General features: G+C 48.8%; 1 protein-coding gene across 2 annotated transcripts in view; it reads left to right on the forward strand.

Annotated features, from left to right (window-relative positions):
* PIP5KL1 (phosphatidylinositol-4-phosphate 5-kinase like 1) overlaps positions 1 to 20,522 on the forward strand; it is a 294,458-nt gene extending 273,936 nt beyond the window's left edge. For both annotated transcript variants that reach the window (XM_069236934.1, XM_069236935.1), the window contains one exon: positions 16,778 to 20,522. In XM_069236934.1, the coding sequence (XP_069093035.1) occupies positions 16,778 to 17,204 (427 nt within the window). In that variant the 3' untranslated portion in view covers positions 17,205 to 20,522. The remainder of the gene's footprint in view (positions 1 to 16,777) is intronic.
* The last annotated feature ends 211 nt before the right edge of the window (positions 20,523 to 20,733 follow it).

Consider the following 20,733-nt stretch of genomic DNA (forward strand, 5'->3'; position numbering starts at 1 on the left):
GACTACCCCCACAGCATGCACAAGCAGGAAAACAGTCGAGAAGGCGGCAGGATCAGCGTTACAGAGTTGCAGTAGTCGTCTTTGCTACTATGTTGCAGGTTTGCAGGCTTCCAGCGCGGTCAGCGGTCGATTCCTTATCAGAAGGTGAAGAGGGAGATGCAGAGGAACTCGGCTGAGCTCATGCATTCGTTATCTAAAGTTTCCCCAGAGACAGAGACCCTAAATAGCCAGAAAAGAGGGTTTGGCTACCTAGGAGAGAGGAAAGGCTACTAACACCTGAAGGAGCCTATCACAAGGAGTCTCTGACGTCACCTGGTGGCACTGGCCACTCAGAGCAGTCCAGTGTGCCAGCAGCACCTCTGTTTCCAAGATGGCAGAGGTCTGGAGCACACTGGAGGAGCTCTGGACACCTCCCAGGGGAGGTGCAGGTCAGGGGAGTGGTCACTCCCCTTTCCTTTGTCCAGTTTCGCGCCAGAGCAGGGGCTAAGGGGTCCCTGAACCGGTGTAGACTGGCTTATGCAGAATTGGGCACATCTGTGCCCAACAAAGCATTTCCAGAGGCTGGGGGAGGCTACTCCTCCCCTGCCTTCACACCATTTTCCAAAGGGAGAGGGTGTCACACCCTCTCTCAGAGGAAGTTCTTTGTTCTGCCATCCTGGGCCAGGCCTGGCTGGACCCCAGGAGGGCAGCTGCCTGTCTGAGGGGTTGGCAGCAGCAGCAGCTGCAGAGAAACCCCAGGAAGGGCAGTCTGGCAGTACCAGGGTCTGTGCTACAGACCACTGGGATCATGGAATTGTACCAACAATGCCAGGATGGCATAGAGGGGGCAATTCCATGATCATAGACATGTTACATGGCCATATTCGGAGTTACCATGGTGAAGCTACATATAGGTAGTGACCTATATGTAGTGCACGCGTGTAATGGTGTCCCCGCACTCACAAAGTTCAGTGAATTGGCTCTGAACAATGTGGGGGCACCTTGGCTAGTGCCAGGGTGCCCTCACACTAAGTAACTTTGCACCTAACCTTTACCAGGTAAAGGTTAGACATATAGGTGACTTATAAGTTACTTAAGTGCAGTGTAAAATGGCTGTGAAATAACGTGGACGTTATTTCACTCAGGCTGCAGTGGCAGGCCTGTGTAAGAATTGTCAGAGCTCCCTATGGGTGGCAAAAGAAATGCTGCAGCCCATAGGGATCTCCTGGAACCCCAATACCCTGGGTACCTCAGTACCATATACTAGGGAATTATAAGGGTGTTCCAGTAAGCCAATGTAAATTGGTAAAAATGGTCACTAGCCTGTTAGTGACAATTTGGAAAGAAATGAGAGAGCATAACCACTGAGGTTCTGGTTAGCAGAGCCTCAGTGAGACAGTTAGGCACCACACAGGGAACATATACATGCACACCTATGAGCACTGGGGCCCTGTGTGACAGGGTCCCAGTGACACATACATATAGGCCACAAACCTATGAGCACTGGGGTCCTGACCAGCAGGATCCCAGTGACACATAACAAACATACTGAAAACATAGTGTTTTCACTATGAGAACTGAGGCCTGGCTATCAGGATCCCAGTGAGACAGTGAAAACAGTGACAAACACCCTGACATACACTCACAAACAGGCCAAAAGTGGGGGTAACAAGGCTAGAAAGAGGCTACCTTCTCACACAACCCCCCCCCAAACGAAGGACAATAAGGCTAACCTTGGCCAGTTGAGACTTTATTGTCTAAGTGGTGATAAGTAGAGAGTAGCTCTGCAATAGACTGGTTACTCCCTTTATCATCCACTATATGGTTACTTCCCTGTGGGGATGTAAACCACCCTGTTTGAAGTTTTTTAGCTAACCAACAATGTGAAGATGTATTTTCAGAGTTTCTATCAGTAAGTTTTAGTTTAGAGCAGTGGGAATTATCCACTGAACCTATTTGTAATGATGGAAATGCCAGACAGGGATGCTGTCTCAGTAAAGCCATAGCTGGACAAAAACTTTGTCCATTTGGCTGGAAGAGAGAACAGGGATGCTGTTTCTCTTGAGTTGGAGCAGGGCAGGGATGCTGTCCTATGAGCTCCACACTAGGGAAGGGATGCTGTCCTAAGTGTTGTGAGGCAGTACAGGGTTTCTGCACTAAAGTTTCTCTGGGAGGGTTGGAGGGATGCTCCATGTTAACTAAAATGGTGCTCTTTTTGTCACCAATGTTAGTTATCCCACAGAGAGGTACTTCTACCTCAGGGAGTCCAGCTATGCCAGCTGATGATTCCCTTGGAACAGGTGCCACCCCAGGAGAGGTTTCTCCCACCACAGGAATAGTATCCTGAATGGTAGGGTGGTTAGGGGATACTGTGATACCCTTTTTACCTGTTGATGGAGAGGGATCCTGAGTTTTCAGGCCTTCTCTCCTTTGCTTTTTCATTTCACTTGAAATGAGAGGGAACAATTCCTCAGGGATGCCCAGCATGGCTGCATGGGAATAAAACTCTACATCAGCCCAACCTGAGGCCTCTAGGTCATTACCTAAGAGACAGTCTACAGGTAAGCTAGGTGATACCACCACCTGCTTAGGGCCAGTAACTCCACCCCAACTAAACTGAATTATAGCTAAGGGAAGAAACTTAGTGGAGTTATGGACATCAATAATCTTATACTGTTGTCCAATGATGTGTTGATCAGGGTGCACTAGGTTTTCAGTCACCAAAGTGAAACTGGCACCTGTGTCCCTGTAGGCCAAGGCCTCAACACCATTTATTGAAACTGTCTGCCTGTACTTATCCATTGTAAGGGGACAAGCAGCCAGTGTGGCAAGGCCAATGCCACTAGGTGTGACAGAAACTGTCTTGGGACTGATGACATCAGTTTCCACTATGGACCCATAAGTGAACCCAACTACACCCTTTGCTTGACTGTTGCCAGCAGTCCCACCACTATTACCACTACTGCTAGGGGCACTAGAGCTTGATGTATTAGTGGTGGTAGGCTCAGGGGGTTTACCTGGACAGGACTTATCCCCTGGCCTATGGCCTCTATTTTTACACACAAAGCACCAAGGCTTTTTAATGTGTGCAGGTTGGGAAGAAGAGGAAGAATTTGTTTTATCCCCACCCTCTGAAGAGTGTTTAAGATTTGAAGTGGGATCTTTGGTTTTACCCTTATCCCCATGCTTATCTTGAGATTTTTCACCATCTTTCTTCTTATTGCCATCTTTGTCACCCCCTGTATGAACTTTTCTGTTCACCCTTGTTCTGACCCATTTGTCTGCCTTCTTTCCCAATTCTTGGGGAGAGGTCAGATCAGAGTCTACCAGGTACTGGTGCAACAAATCAGACACACAATTATTAAGTATATGCTCTCTCAGGATTGTGTTATACAGGCTTTCATAATCAGTAACTTTACTGCCATGTAACCACCCCTCCAAGGCCTTCACTGCCTGGTCAATGAAATCAACCCAGTCTTGTGAAGACTCCTTTTTGGTCTCTCTGAACTTTATCCTATACTGTTCAGTGGTTAAGCCATAACCATCCAGGAGTGCATTCTTAAGAACTTGGAAATTATTGGCATCATTTTCTTTCACTGTAAGGAGCCTATCCCTACCTTTTCCACTAAATGATAGCCATAGGATAGCAGCCCAGTGCTTTTGAGGGACATCCTGTACAGCACAGGCCCTCTCAAGTGCAGCAAACCACTTGTTAATGTCATCCCCCTCCTTATAAGGGGGAACTATCTTGTGCAGATTCCTGGAATCATGCTCTTTTGCAGGATGACTATGGGGAATACTGCTGCTGCCACCATGGGTATCTAAACCCAACTTCTGTCTTTCCTTCTCTAATTCTAAAGACTGTCTATCCAAATTCAGCTGTTGCTTCTTGAGCTTCAGTCTGGTTTGTTCCACTCTCAATCTATTGAGCTCCCTTTCTAACAATCTGTCATCAGGGTGGGTGGGAGGGACATTTCTAGATACAGAGGTATGATGGGAATGAACAGAAGGAGACCTGTCCCTTACAGAGGGCACCCTAACAGCTTGGCTACCAGTATAATGTGAGAGCACACCATCAGTATGGTGTGATTCAACCTCTGTACCAACTATGCTAGACTGTCTAGTAATGGGCAGGCTGAGAAGTTTCTTTCCTGAACCTTTTCCTGGGGGAGTCCCTGGATCAGATTGAGAACCATTAGCTACTTTTTCAACAGATTGGGCACTTATGGCCTTATCCTGTACTCTAAGCATGTTAATTAACAGTTCTAAGGAAGGATTTTTCCCTACACTCAAACCTCTCTCTATGCAGAGACTCCTTGCTCCTTTCCAGCTAAGGTGATCATATGCAAGTTTGGACAGTTCAACATTTCTTCCTGTGCCAGACATTTTTTAGAGAGAGTTAAAGTGATAGAAAAAGAGAAAAAAGTTTTCAGAACTTTTTGGAAAGACAGAAAAAAACTTTTTAAACTTTTAAGAACTTTTTGAAAGTTTTAGAAGTACTTTTCAGCACTTAGAAAAGAGTGCAAAGAGGAAATGCAAAACTTTTTGGCTATGTGTATATACACTGACCTTGTTTTGTATATTTTTCTCTTATGAAAAGTACAATGACAAGAGTGGTAAGTAGTCTCAAGCACTTATCCCACCGCTGCACAACCAATGTAGGAGGCTGGACTGGCTTGTAGTGAGTACCAAGGGGTACTTGCACCTTGCACCAGGCCCAGTTATCCCTTATTAGTGTATAGGGTGTCTAGCAGCTTAGGCTGATAGATAATGGTAGCTTAGCAGAGCAGCTTAGGCTGAACTAGGAGACGTGTGAAGCTACTACAGTACCACTTAGTGTCATATGCACAATATCATAAGAAAACACAATACACAGTTATACTAAAAATAAAGGTACTTTATTTTTATGACAATATGCCAAAGTATCTTAGAGTGTACCCTCAGTGAGAGGATAGGAAATATACACAAGATATATATACACAATAGCAAAAATATGCAGTATAGTCTTAGAAAACAGTGCAAACAATGTATAGTTACAATAGGATGCAATGGGGAAACATAGGGATAGGGGCAACACAAACCATATACTCCAAAAGTGGAATGCGAACCACGAATGGACCCCAAACCTATGTGACCTTGTAGAGGGTCGCTGGGACTATTAGAAAATAGTGAGAGTTAGCAAAATAACCCTCCCCAAGACTCTGAAAAGTGAGTGCAAAGTGCACCAAAGTTCCCCTAAGGACAAAATAGTCGTGTTAGAGGGAAAATGCAAGGAAAACACAAATCAGCAATGCAACAACGATGGATTCCTGACTGAGGGTACCTGTGGAACAAGGGGACCAAGTCCAAAAGTCACAAGCAGCTCGGAGATGGGCAGATGCCCAAGAAATGCCAGCGGTTGGTGCAAAGAAGCTCTTACTAGGCTGAAGAACTGTGAATACTGCAGGAACGACAAGGGCTAGAGACTTCCCCTTTGGAGGATGGATCCCCCACGCCTTGGAGAGTCGTGCAGAAGTGTTTTCCCGCCGGATGGACGCCAACAAGCCTTGCTACACGCAAATCGTGCGTTTGGCGTTTTTGGACGCTGCTGGGGCCCAGGAGGGACCAGGAGGTCGCAAATTGGACCTGCAGAGAGAGGGGACGTCGAGCAAGACAAAGAGCCCTCACTGAAGCAGGTAGCACCCGGAGAAGTGCCAGAAAGAGGCACTACGAGGATGCGTGAAACGGTGCTCGCCGAAGTTGCACAAAGGAGTCCCACGTCGCCGGAGACCAACTTAGAAAGTCGTGCAATGCAGGTTAGAGTGCCGTGGACCCAGGCTTGGCTGTGCACGAAAGATTTCCGCCGGAAGTGCACAGGGGCCGGAGTAGCTTGCAAAGTCGCGGTTCCCAGCAATGCAGCCCAGCGAGGTGAGGCAAGGACTTACCTCCACCAAACTCGGGCTGAAGAGTCACTGGACTGTGGGAGTCACTTGGACGGTGTCGCTGGATTCGAGGGACCTCGCTCGTCGTGCTGAGAGGAGACCCAAGGGACCGGAGATGCAGCTTTTTGGTGCCTGCGGTTGCAGGGGGAAGATTCCGTCGACCCACGGGAGATTTCTTCGGAGCTTCTGGTGCAGAGAGGAGGCAGACTACCCCCACAGCATGCACAAGCAGGAAAACAGTCGAGAAGGCGGCAGGATCAGCGTTACAGAGTTGCAGTAGTCGTCTTTGCTACTATGTTGCAGGTTTGCAGGCTTCCAGCGCGGTCAGCGGTCGATTCCTTATCAGAAGGTGAAGAGGGAGATGCAGAGGAACTCGGCTGAGCTCATGCATTCGTTATCTAAAGTTTCCCCAGAGACAGAGACCCTAAATAGCCAGAAAAGAGGGTTTGGCTACCTAGGAGAGAGGAAAGGCTACTAACACCTGAAGGAGCCTATCACAAGGAGTCTCTGACGTCACCTGGTGGCACTGGCCACTCAGAGCAGTCCAGTGTGCCAGCAGCACCTCTGTTTCCAAGATGGCAGAGGTCTGGAGCACACTGGAGGAGCTCTGGACACCTCCCAGGGGAGGTGCAGGTCAGGGGAGTGGTCACTCCCCTTTCCTTTGTCCAGTTTCGCGCCAGAGCAGGGGCTAAGGGGTCCCTGAACCGGTGTAGACTGGCTTATGCAGAATTGGGCACATCTGTGCCCAACAAAGCATTTCCAGAGGCTGGGGGAGGCTACTCCTCCCCTGCCTTCACACCATTTTCCAAAGGGAGAGGGTGTCACACCCTCTCTCAGAGGAAGTTCTTTGTTCTGCCATCCTGGGCCAGGCCTGGCTGGACCCCAGGAGGGCAGCTGCCTGTCTGAGGGGTTGGCAGCAGCAGCAGCTGCAGAGAAACCCCAGGAAGGGCAGTCTGGCAGTACCAGGGTCTGTGCTACAGACCACTGGGATCATGGAATTGTACCAACAATGCCAGGATGGCATAGAGGGGGCAATTCCATGATCATAGACATGTTACATGGCCATATTCGGAGTTACCATGGTGAAGCTACATATAGGTAGTGACCTATATGTAGTGCACGCGTGTAATGGTGTCCCCGCACTCACAAAGTTCAGTGAATTGGCTCTGAACAATGTGGGGGCACCTTGGCTAGTGCCAGGGTGCCCTCACACTAAGTAACTTTGCACCTAACCTTTACCAGGTAAAGGTTAGACATATAGGTGACTTATAAGTTACTTAAGTGCAGTGTAAAATGGCTGTGAAATAACGTGGACGTTATTTCACTCAGGCTGCAGTGGCAGGCCTGTGTAAGAATTGTCAGAGCTCCCTATGGGTGGCAAAAGAAATGCTGCAGCCCATAGGGATCTCCTGGAACCCCAATACCCTGGGTACCTCAGTACCATATACTAGGGAATTATAAGGGTGTTCCAGTAAGCCAATGTAAATTGGTAAAAATGGTCACTAGCCTGTTAGTGACAATTTGGAAAGAAATGAGAGAGCATAACCACTGAGGTTCTGGTTAGCAGAGCCTCAGTGAGACAGTTAGGCACCACACAGGGAACATATACATGCACACCTATGAGCACTGGGGCCCTGTGTGACAGGGTCCCAGTGACACATACATATAGGCCACAAACCTATGAGCACTGGGGTCCTGACCAGCAGGATCCCAGTGACACATAACAAACATACTGAAAACATAGTGTTTTCACTATGAGAACTGAGGCCTGGCTATCAGGATCCCAGTGAGACAGTGAAAACAGTGACAAACACCCTGACATACACTCACAAACAGGCCAAAAGTGGGGGTAACAAGGCTAGAAAGAGGCTACCTTCTCACAGTATGTTTGTTATGTGTCACTGGGACCCTGCTAGTCAGGACCCCAGTGCTCATAAGTTTGTGGCCTATATGTATGTGTTCCCTGTGTGGTGCCTAACTGTCTCACTGAGGCTCTGCTAACCAGAACCTCAGTGGTTATGCTCTCTCATTTCTTTCAAATTGTCACTAACAGGCTAGTGACCAATTTTACCAATTTACATTGGCTTACTGGAACACCCTTATAATTCCCTAGTATATGGTACTGAGGTACCCAGGGTATTGGGGTTCCAGGAGATCCCTATGGGCTGCAGCATTTCTTTTGCCACCCATAGGGAGCTCTGACAATTCTTACACAGGCCTGCCACTGCAGCCTGAGTGAAATAACGTCCACGTTATTTCACAGCCATTTTACACTGCACTTAAGAAACTTATAAGTCACCTATATGTCTAACCTTTACCTGGTAAAGGTTAGGTGCAAAGTTACTTAGTGTGAGGGCACCCTGGCACTAGCCAAGGTGCCCCCACATTGTTCAGGGCCAATTCCCCGGACTTTGTGAGTGCGGGGACACCATTACACGCGTGCACTACATATAGGTCACTACCTATATGTAGCTTCACAATGGTAACTCCGAATATGGCCATGTAACATGTCTATGATTATGGAATTGTCCCCTCTATGCCATCCTGGCATGGTTGGCACAATCCCATGATCCCAATGGTCTGTAGCACAGACCCTGGTACTGCCAAACTGCCTTTCCTGGGGTTTCACTGCAGCTGCTGCTGCCAACCCCTCAGACAGGTTTCTGCCCCCCTGGGGTCAAGCCAGGCTTGTTCCAGGATGGCAGAACAAAGGACTTCCTCTGAGAGAGGGTGTTACACCCTCTCCCTTTGGAAAATGGTGTGAATGCAGGGGAGGAGTAGCCTCCCCCAGCCTCTGGAAATGCTTTGTTGGGCACAGATGTGCCCAATTCTGCATACGCCAGTCTACACCGGTTCAGGGGACCCCTTAGCCCTGCTCTGGCGCGAAACTGGACAAAGGAAAGGGGAGTGACCACTCCCCTGACCTGCACCTCCCCTGGGAGGTGTCCAGAGCTCTTCCAGTGTGCTCCAGACCTCTGCCATCTTGGAAACAGAGGTGCTGCTGGCACACTGGACTGCTCTGAGTGGCCAGTGCCACCAGGTGACGTCAGAGACTCCTTCTGATAGGCTCCTTCAGGTGTTAGTAGCCTATCCTCTCTCCTAAGTAGCCAAACCCTCTTTTCTGGCTATTTAGGGTCTCTGTCTCTGGGGAAACTTTAGATAACGAATGCAAGAGCTCATCCGAGTACCTCTGCATCTCTCTCTTCACCTTCTGATAACGAATCGACTGCTGACCGCGCTGGAAGCCTGCAAACCTGCAACATAGTAGCAAAGACGACTACTGCAACTCTGTAACGCTGATCCTGCCGCCTTCTCGACTGTTTTCCTGCTTGTGCATGCTGTGGGGGTAGTCTGCCTCCTCTCTGCACCAGAAGCTCCGAAGAAATCTCCCGTGGGTCGACGGAATCTTCCCCCTGCAACCGCAGGCACCAAAAAGCTGCATTACCGGTCCCTTGGGTCTCCTCTCAGCACGACGAGCGAGGTCCCTCGAATCCAGCGACGCTGTCCAAGTGACCCCCACAGTCCAGTGACTCTTCAGCCCAAGTTTGGTGGAGGTAAGTCCTTGCCTCACCTCGCTGGGCTGCATTGCTGGGAACCGCGGCTTTGCAAGCTACTCCGGCCCCTGTGCACTTCCGGTGGAAATCCTTCGTGCACAGCCAAGCCTGGGTCCACGGCACTCTAACCTGCATTGCACGACTTTCTAAGTTGGTCTCCGGCGACGTGGGACTCCTTTGTGCAACTTCGGCGAGCACCGTTTCACGCATCCTCGTAGTGCCTGTTTCTGGCACTTCTCCGGGTGCTACCTGCTTCAGTGAGGGCTCTTTGTCTTGCTCGACGTCCCCTCTCTCTTCAGGTCCAATTTGCGACCTCCTGGTCCCTCCTGGGCCCCAGCAGCGTCCAAAAACGCACGATTTGCGACTAGCAAGGCTTGTTGGCGTCCTTTCGGCGGGAAAACACTTCTGCACGACTCTCCAAGGCGAGAGGGATCCGTCCACCGAAGGGGAAGTCTCTAGCCCTTTTCGTTCCTGCAGAAACCTCAGCTTCTTCTGTCCAGTAGAAGCTTCTTTGCACCCGCAGCTGGCATTTCCTGGGCATCTGCCCATCTCCGACTTGCTTGTGACTTTTGGACTTGGTCCCCTTGTTCCACAGGTACCCTAGATTGGAAATCCACAGTTGTTGCATTGCTGGTTTGTGTCTTTCCTGCATTATTCCTCTAACACGACTTCTTTGTCTTTAGGGGAACTTTAGTGCACTTTGCACTCACTTTTCAGGGTCTTGGGGAGGGTTATTTTTCTAACTCTCACTATTTTCTAATAGTCCCAGCGACCCTCTACAAGGTCACATAGGTTTGGGGTCCATTCGTGGTTCGCATTCCACTTTTGGAGTGTATGGTTTGTGTTGCCCCTATCCCTATGTTTCCCCATTGCATCCTATTGTAACTATACATTGTTTGCACTGTTTTCTAAGACTATACTGCATATTTTTGCTATTGTGTATATATATCTTGTGTATATTTCCTATCCTCTCACTGAGGGTACACTCTAAGATACTTTGGCATATTGTCATAAAAATAAAGTACCTTTATTTTTAGTATAACTGTGTATTGTGTTTTCTTATGATATTGTGCAAGTGACATTTGTGGTACTGTAGTAGCTTCACACGTCTCCTAGTTCAGCCTAAGCTGCTCTGCTAAGCTACCATTATCTATCAGCCTTAGCTGCTAGACACCCTATACACTAATAAGGGATAACTGGGCCTGGTGCAAGGTGCAAGTACCCCTTGGTACTCACTACAAGCCAGTCCAGCCTCCTACATCTCTGGGCCATCTTTATTAGAAGTAATTCTCCTTGCGTTCACTAGTAGCACCAGAATGTCATAAAGAGATCTGAAACACTATGGCCCTGATTCTTACCTTGGCGGGCGGCAGAGGCCGCCCGCCAAAGTACCCCCGCCAGAACACCGCACCGCGGTCGTCAGACCGCTGCGGTGATTCTGGGATTTCCACTGGGCTGGCGGGCGACCGCCAAAAGGCCGCCCGCCAGCCCAGTGGAAATCAACCTTCCCACGAGGACGCCGGCTCTGAATGGAGCCGGCGGAGTGGGAAGGTGCGACGGGTGCTGTTGCACCCGTCGCGTATTTCAGTGTCTGCAAAGCAGACACTGAAATACAAAGTGGGGCCCTCTTACGGGGGCCCCTGCAGTGCCCATGCCATTGACACCCCATACCGCCATCCTGTTCCTGGCGGCATGGGGTGTCAGAATCCCCATGGCGGCGCAGAGAGCTGCGCCGCCATGGAGGATTCTTATGGGCAGCGGAAAACCGGCGGGAGACCGGCGGTTTTCCTCTTCCGACCGTGGCCAAAGCGCCACGGTCAGAATGCCCTGCGGGGCACCGCCAGCCTGTTGGGACCGCCGGGGTCAGAATGACCCCCTATATATAAGATGCTCTTTCTCATTTGTAAAATGAATGAATGAATGTACTTAATTGTACTTTCATTTACTCGAAATAAAGAGAGGTGCATTCATTAATGCATATTCATGACTTTCAAAACTACATCAATAGGGACAATAAGAGAGAAGGGAAACCATAAGTACAACGGTGCAAGACTGATTAAACCTCCCTGACATTCCCCCTGCACCCTCATGCCTAAAGTGCTGCGCCCGAGCAGTCAGACATGTCGGAGAGCTGTCCTGTGTCAGGATCCTGAAAAAAAAAACGGTCATAACGTTTCGGCTTCTGACAATACTCACATGAAGCCTTCTTCTGGGCGAAAGTAATCCAGGTACAAGGAGATCACACAGTGACACCCGTCTCTTCAGCAATACTCTAATGCCCTTTAAGACCTAGAAACAAATAAAAATATGAGAAAAGCACTTTGCTCGTAAAACCAAACCGTCTTCTAACATTAGTTTGCCTCTGGTGTGAAATAAAACACTAAGGCAGTCATTCCAACCCTGGCGGTCCGAGACCGCCAGGGTTGGGGACCGCGGGAGCACCGCCAACAGGCTGGCGGTGCTCCCTTGGGCATTCTGACCGCGGCGGTACAGCAGCGGTCAGAGACGGAAAACCGGCGGTGTACCGCCGGTTTTCCGCTGCCATGGGGAATCCTCCCCAGGGCGGCCGCCATGGGGATTCCGACCCCCATACCGCCATCCTGTTCCTGGCGGTTTCGGCCGCCAGGAACAAGATGGCGGTATGGGGTGTCGTGGGGCCCCCTAACAGGGCCCCACTATGATTTTCAGTGTCTGCCATGCAGACACTAAAAATCGCGACGGGTGCAACTGCACCCGTCGCACCCCTTCCACTCCGCCGGCTCCATTCGGAGCCGGCATCCTCATGGAAGGGTGTTTCCCGCTGGGCTGGCGGGCGGCCTTCTGGCGGTCGCCCGCCAGCCCAGCGGGAAACCCAGAATAACCGTGGCGGTCTTCTGACCGCGCAGCGGTATTCTGGCGGCTCCCGCCGGCCCTGCGGTTACCGCGGCCGGCGGGAGTCAGAATGACCCCCTAACTGACTTCAACCTGGTGTCCAAGGAGTCACAAGTCATTCTGCAGCCCCTTCAAGCAAAGGGTCCAGTTTCCTCTTGAACGAGTGGAGGTGTCTTCCATTTTCTTTATAAAACAATAAATGAATGAAAATGGCAGAGGTTCGAAGTGGGGCAGGTCCTATGAAGTCCGTTTTGTCTAGAATTGATGGGAATAAACATGCAGCACTGGTGAGACTGTGGGACATCCTTACAGACTGAGGGGGTCATTCTGACTCCCGCCGGCCGCGGTAACCGCAGGGCCGGCGGGAGCCGCCAGAATACCGCTGCGCGGCCAGAAGACCGCCGCGGTTATTCTGGGTTTCCCGCTGGGCTGGCGGGCGACCGCCAGAAGGCCACCCGCCAGCCCAGCGGGAAACACCCTTCCATGAGGATGCCGGCTCCGAATGGAGCCGGCGGAGTGGAAGGGGTGCGATGGGTGCAGTTGCACCCGTCGCGATTTTCAGTGTCTGCATGGCAGACACTGAAAATCATTGTGGGGCCCCCAGGGGCCCCACGACACCCCATACCGCCATCCTGTTCCTGGCGGCCGAAACCGCCAGGAACAGGATGGCGGTATGGGGGTCAGAATCCCCATGGCTGCGCCGCCATGGAGGATTCCCCAGGGCAGCGGAAAACTGGCGGTAAACCGCCGGTTTTCTGTCTCTGACCGCGGCTGTACCGCCGCGGTCAGAATGCCCAAGGAAGCACCGCCAGCCTGTTGGCGGTGCTCCCGCGGTCCCCAACCCTGGCGGTCTCGGACCGCCAGGGTTCGAATGACCGCCTGAATGCGGTCAGTGGTGGAAGAAGTGTCCCATGGAGGACGGTTCTTCACCTGATAACCCCTGCCTAGACCCTCCGCGAGTCAACGGGGGAAACGAAGACTCCTATTGTGGACATAAACAGTGGGTGGCAGAATAAATGGATATTTTCAAAGGACTGTGCTTCAAGCACAGTCATTAGGACAAATGCACATTTCTGAAGTTTCTGGGCGGTGGAGAAACACAGCGAGTTGCCTCAGTGTTGGGCTGTCTGGGATGAAGGATGTGCTCTCCGTCCACCAGCTAGGGGGAGGTCCAGCTGCTGCTCCCTCCAGATAAAGGGAGACTCAATCCAGCTGTTACACTTATCTGGGAATCAAACCTTGATATTAGGTGAGATCGCCATATCATAAGCGAGTAACCCCCATAAACCGGTCAGAGGGAAAAGGGGTATCTCAACGCATATCAAATGGGGCGAACCAAGGGACACCGACCACTGGAGGGAGAGACAGGGACCACAGTATGCGAAACCTTAAGTGCCCACTTCAAGGAGCCCATTGACGGGTGTCAGTCCAATCAGTACAAACTTGCAGCAAGAACATATTTATTTATTTAGTGCTAAAGCGCCTCCAAGGCCTCCCTAGTTAAAGAGTTGTTTTAGTTCCTGTTGTAGTTAGTGAGGGTCAGTTCTGCTTCTAACTCTCTTCCCCCTAGTTAAAGAGTTAGTTCTTGTATTTAGTGTGGCTAGTAATGTTTCTAACTCTTCCTCACTGGTTAAAGAGTTGTTTTAGTTCTTGTTGTAGTTAGTTAGGGCTAGTACTGCCTCTAACTCTCCTCCTCCCTAGTTAGAGTTGCGGCTAGTACTGTTTCTAATTCTCTTCCGTGCTAGTTAGAGCGTTGTTTTTGTTGCTGTAGTTTCTGAGGGCTACTACTTCTTCTAACTCTCTTCCTCCTTCCTTAAATTAAAGAGTTGTTTTTGTTCTTGTTGTAGTTAGTGAGAACTAGTACTACTTCTCTCATCCTTCCTAGTTAAAGAGTTGTTTTAGTTCTTGTAGTTAGTGACAGCTAGTGCTGCTTCTAACTCTCTTCCTCCCTAGTTAGAGTTGTTTTAGTTCTTGTAGTTAGTGACGGCTAGTTCTGCTTCTACGTCTTTCTCTGTAATTAGAGTTTTTAGTTCTTGTTGTAGTTAGTGCAACTAATACTGTTTCTAACTCTCTTCCTCCCTAGTTAAGGAGTTGTTTTAGTTCTTGTAGTTAGTGAGGGCTAGTGCTGCTTCTAACTCTCTTCCTCCCTAGTTAAAGAGTTGTTTTAATTCTTGTAGTTAGTTAGTGAGGGCTAGCACTGATTCTACCTCTTTCTCTGTAATTAGAGTGTTTAGTTCTTGTCGGAGTTAGTGCAACTAATACTGTTTCTAACTCTCTTCCTCCCTAGTTAAAGAGTTGTTTTTGGTTCTTATTGTAGTTAGTGTGGCTAGTATTGCTTGTTAGTCTAATTCTCCCTAGTTAAAGAATGTTAAGTGCTTGTTGTAGTTAGTGTGGCTAGTACTGCTTCTAACTCTCTTCCTCCCTAGTTAAAGAGTTGTTTTAGTTCTTTGGTGTAGCTAGTGAGGACTAGTACTGCTTCAAACTCTCTTCCTCCCTAGTTAGAGTTGTTTTAGTTCTTGTAGTTAGTGAGGGCCAGTGCTGCTTCTAACTCTTTTCCTCCCTAGTTAAAGATTTTTTAGCTCTTGTTCTAGTTAGTGCAGCTAGTACTTCTTCTAACTCTCTTCCCCCTAGCATTTTTAGTTCTTCTTGTAGTTAGTGCCTCTAGTACTGCTTCTAACTCTATTCCTCCCTAGTTAGTGTTTTTAGTTCCTGTTGTAGTTAGTGAGGGCTAGTACTGCTTCTATCTCTTTCTCTCTAGTTAGAGTTGTTAGTTCTTGTTGTAGTGTACCTAGTACTGCTTCTAACTCTCTTCTTCCCTAGTTAAAGAGTTGTTTTTGTTCTTGTTGTAGTTAGTGTGGCTAGTACTGCTTCTTAGTCTCGTTCTCCCTAGTTAGAGTTTTAAGTCCTTGTTGTAGTTAGTGTGGCTAGTACTGCTTATAACTCTTTTCCTCTCTATTTAAATAGTTGTTTTAGTTATTGTAGTTAGTGAGGGTTAATACTCCTTCTAAATATCTTCCTCTCTAGTTAGAGTTGTTTTAGTTCTTGTAGTTAGTACGGCTAGTACAGCTTCTAACCCTCTTCCTCCCTAGTTAAAGAGTTGCTTTAGTTCTTATTGTGGTTAGTGAGGGCTAGTACTGCTTCTGACTATCTCCGTAGTTAAGGAGTTTTTAGTTCTTGTTGTAGTTAGTGTGGCTACTACTTCTTCTAACTCTCTTTCTCTCTAGTTAAAGAGTTGTTTGTTGTTGAAGATGGTTCCTCTAGTACTGCTTCTAACTCTCTTCCCCCTAGTTAAAGAATTGTTTTAGTTCTTGTAGTTAGTGAGGACTAGTACTGCTTCTAACTCTCTTCCTACCTAGTTAAAGAGTTGTTTTAATTCTTGTTGTTGTTAGTGAGGATTAGTACTGCTTCAACTCTCTTCCTCTCCCTAGTTAGAGTTGTTTGAGTTCTTGTAGTTAGTGCCGCTAGTACTGCTTCTAACTCTCTTCCTCCCTAGTTAAAGAGTTATCTTAGTTCTTCTTGTAATTAGTGAGGACTAGTACTGTTTCTAACTCTCTTCCTCCCTAGGTAAATAGTTTTTAGTTCTTGTTGTAGCTAGTGCAGCTAGTACTTTTTCTAACTCTCTTCCTCCTTAGAAAGAGTTGTTTTAGCTCTTGTTGTAGTTAGTGAGAACTAGTACTGCTTCTCTTCCTCCCTAGTTAGAGTTGTTTTAGTTCTTGTAGTTAGTGCAGCTAGTACTGCTTCTGACTCACTTCCTCCCTTGTTAGTTGTTTTAGTTCTTGTAATTAGTACAGCAAGTACTGCTTCTCTCTTCCTCCCTAGTTAAGGAGCTTTTAGTTCTTGTTGTAGTTAGTGCAGCTTGTACTTCTTCTAACTCTCTTCCTCCCTAGTTAAAGAATTGTTTTAGCTCTTGTTGTAGTTAGTGAGGACAAGTGCTGCTTCTCACTCTCTTCCACCCTAGTTAAAGAGTTGTTTTAGTTCTTGTTGTAGATAGTAAGGACTAGTACTGCTTCTAACTCTCTTCCTCCCCCTAGTTAAAGAGTTGTTTTAGTTTTTGTTGTAGTTAGTGAGGGCTAGTACTGCTTCTAACTCTCTTCCTCCCTAGTTAGAGTTGATTTAGTTCTTGTAGTTAGTGCGGCAAGTACTGCTTCTAATGCTCTTCCTCCGTAGTTAGAGTTTTTAGTTCTTGTTGTAGTTAGTGCAGCTAGAACTTCTTCTAACTCTCTTCTTCCCTAATTGGAGTTGTTTTAATTCTTGTTTTAGTTAGTGAGGGTTAGTACTGCTTCAAACTCTTTTCCTCCCTAGTTAAAAAGTTATTTTAGTTGTTGTTGTTACTGAGGGCTAGTACCACTTCTAACCCCACCCCCCAAGTTAGAGTTGTTTTAGTTCTTGTTGTAGTTAGTGTGACTAGTATTACTTCTAACTCTCTTCCTCTCCCTCCTCACTTCTCTGCAGATCCATCAATGGAGCTGGGAGCCCCACCACCTCAACGCGCACCCTGGTACCTGGCGTGGTGGAGGAGGACTCTGCCCTGGACCAGGAAGCCCTGAGCAGGACAGACATGCCCCAGGAGGGCTGGACGGGGCGTCGAGCCACCCTACAGAGAGCGGGCCCTCAACTCAGCGCGGAGTCAGACCTTTCAGACATCCTGGCCCAGAACCGGCGGCTGTTGCCCAACTACAAGAACCCTCTGCACGTTATTGACGGGCCCGAGCTGCGATACTTTGTGGGTATCATTGACATCTTCACTGTCTACAGCTTCCGTAAGAGGCTGGAGCACCTCTGGAAGAGCATCCGGTACCGCGGACTCGCCTTCTCCACCGTCAGCCCTACGCAGTACGCCAGGCGGCTCTGCCGGTGGGTGGACACCCACACTGCATGACCTTTGAGTGACATTGCACTTCAGACCTTTGACATTGCACCCACATTGTATGACATTACCCTGGTCAGAGGTGACACCACATTGGAACAGTGAGGCATCACAGTGGTACCATTTTGGTGTCGTTGACATCACACCAATACATTATGCCATTACACACTCCTTGTGCATAGACTACAGATTGGCACACATCCTGCCTTCGGTGGAAAGGGAGGCACTGCTCTGCAACGGCTGTTATGCTCCACTGTGTTTGCGCTTGTAGTATGTGCATGTGGAAGACTGAGGGGATGTGCATGAGTTCATGGGTCACAGAGGAGACACGTCTACTTCTAGGGTTTTAGAGTAAACTGGTGCGTGCCAGTACCATGAGCCATCAACTGTGCAGCATTGGAACATGCCAAAAGGCCCAGGTGTAGGGTATGAGACTACCGGGACCCCATTGTGTAAATTATTTTCCCACAACTGTTTTGAACAGGTCAGCTTGTACTGATCAGTGCATTCTTCTTGCATGCATGCCGCTTGACAAGTACATTACTAATCGGTCCTGGACCCCTGAGCAGTGCATGCAGATCGAGCCAATACACACGTCCTCAGCTCGTGTTCACGTACCCGCAGTGGATAACTACACACTGAACCAATGCTTGCTTTCTTGTCCTCTGCTACATGAGCTCTTCGTCTGCACAAGGACACTTCCTTCTGTGACTGGACAGAGTCCCACCAACTCGCTCATTGTTCCACCTGCTTGTACTCTGCTAGTGCGCCTGACCGTTTTGGTTCTGCCTCACGGTAGTGATTGATTTTATGTTCCCAGGAGATGGACTTTGGACTTTACTCACTTGCAGACTCTACACGCTGGACTGTGACGGAAGGAAGAGGAGGTTGGTCCAAACCTCTTGTAGAGAGTAACCCTCCCTCACCCAGTCCAGGCAGAGTAGACCGCCTGATTTCCTCTAGACGATTCAACAGATTGAAGTAGTCGATGGTCTCAAAGGCTTTGGAGAGCTCAACAAAATCACCAGCTTGTTTGGCTGCTACCCTTCCGAAGGTTTAGCCTCAGCTGGAAAGAGAGAGGTTGGTTAGAAGGTGGAGAGCTCTTGGGGGTTGGCACCAGGTTTCTTTAAGACGGACAAGATCAAGACAGACTTGAAGTGGCCAGTTGAGTCGGACTCTGTAGTGCAAGGGATTACCTGGGGAGAAGGAGCTACAGAGTGAGAGAAAGGAGTCGTGCTGAAGCCGGCAGTAGTTACCCAAGTACAGTTCGGGATGGCCGTATCTTCACAGAAGAGACTCCAGGAGCCACTGAGGGCCTCGGAAGGAGTGCCGGAGACTGGAGGGTCAGCAGTCCATAGTGTGATAATCTGCTCTTTAGGTTCGTCTGGTTTCCTCTACCTTGGGTTGAATAAGGGGATTGGCATTAGAGGCTGTCCGAGCTTCCGTAAGCCTGGAGGGCAGCTGTAGTGAGAAGACGGGATCCTGCTCGTAGCTACGGTGCTGCATGTCTTCAGCTTGAGAGGGTTTAGTTTACTTAATAAGGCAACATGTCAATCAAAAAGTAGAGCCGACCTGGCCTGAAGGTTGTAATTTTAGGTTTCAGAGGTGACAGTAACCCTGAAGCGAAGTCGTATCGAGCTGTCCGAGGTGCATCAGGGTAGGGCACACTTGACCTGAGGTGCTCAGCAGGAACGGCTGAGCTGCGTGTGGGAGACCAGCGGCTTCAGGTGTTTTTTTTCTCACAGGTGAACATCATAAACTGGATGAGGAAATGAGAATGTAATCAAGTAGTCCTCTGTCCATATCATTTGCTTAGATTAAGTTTGCCCAATAAAGGAACTTGTCCAATAGCGAGTCACCTCTGAAGGATATTCAGTGAACATGACCCCCTAAACTGTTGAGTTAACAAGTTACAGTCTTCCCCTGAGATACCTCACTTTGTCTCGTAGGCTCATGTTTTATTCCAACTTTATTCTGAAGGTTCTTTCAAACTTTCATCTGAATCAGTAAATGTTCCTTTTTACTTTCCTACATAATTAAAGGGCTCTCTTGCAGCGGGGCTCGGCATTACTTAGACCATACAGAGCCGTTTGTGCCTTCAGACCAACCCTTTGTAACATGGCTGCGTCACACAGAGTTATAGGTTTAAGATGTCGTCTGTACTGCAGGGAGGTCTGCCCTTTGCTTGTGTATTCCCCTCAGAGCGTCTACTTGCCCCAACCTACAGACATCACTTTCTCTTGATGTTTCCTCAGACCACCTCTGGAAGGATACCCTATGCAAGGATACCCCACGCAAGGATACCCTACTCAAGGATACCCTACGCAAGGATACCCCACGCAAGGATACCCCACGCAAGGATACCCCATGCAAGTATACCCTATGCAAGGATACCCTACGCAAGGATACCCCACGCAAGGATACCCTACTCAAGGATACCCTACGCAAGGATACCCCACGCAAGGATACCCCACGCAAGGATACCCCATGCAAGTATACCCTATGCAAGTATACCCTATGCAAGGATACCCCACGCAAGGATATCCCACGCAAGGATACCCTACTCAAGGATACCCCACGCAAGGATACCCCACGCAAGGATACCCCACGCAAGGATACCCCACGCAAGGATACCCTATGCAAGTATACCCTATGCAAGGATACCCCACGCAAGGATACCCTACTCAAGGATACCCTACGCAAGGATACCCCACGCAAGGATACCCCACGCAAGGATACCCCACGCAAGGATACCCCATGCAAGTATACCCTATGCAAGGATACCCTACGCAAGGATACCCCACGCAAGGATACCCTACTCAAGGATACCCTACGCAAGGATACCCCACGCAAGGATACCCCACGCAAGGATACCCCATGCAAGTATACCCCATGCAAGGATACCCTACGCAAGGATACCCTACTCAAGGATACCCTACGCAAGGATACCCCACGCAAGGATACCCCACGCAAGGATACCCCATGCAAGTATACCCTATGCAAGTATACCCTATGCAAGGATACCCCACGCAAGGATATCCCACGCAAGGATACCCCAAGCAAGGATACCGCAAGCAAGGATACCCCACGCCGCACTGTTTGTAAATCCTTGGCATTGACATCAGTTCCAGAGCTCATGCCGATTTTGGTTTTTCCACACAGCACCAAGAGGACATTATATTTGTAAAGGGGCTAGATTGGCGGCGTCGCTCGGAAACAGCTGTTAAAAGGCTTCCTCCCAAAGGTTTGCAGTTTGCATCTAGGAACCTTGGCAGCTTCCTCGTGCTGCTCTTAGGAGTTCATGAAAATAAAATAAGTATGTTTACAGCACTTGTGGTTCTTAGTGTGATCAGTAGAGTTCTGCTTTTGGGGTCATTCGATATTTTGGTTGCACAGTGTCTGTGTAGGTGAACACACTCAGCAGTCGAACACTTCATCAGGACATGTCAAAGGATGTTTTACCCCTTCCTGGAGCATTTCCACAATGTCTGAAAACATTCAATGCCTCTGAACAATCTCAAGAATGACCTCTCCCAAGAAT

The sequence above is a fragment of the Pleurodeles waltl genome, chromosome 6 (genome assembly GCF_031143425.1).
Source record: "Pleurodeles waltl isolate 20211129_DDA chromosome 6, aPleWal1.hap1.20221129, whole genome shotgun sequence".
Taxonomy (NCBI): Eukaryota; Metazoa; Chordata; class Amphibia; order Caudata; family Salamandridae; genus Pleurodeles; species Pleurodeles waltl.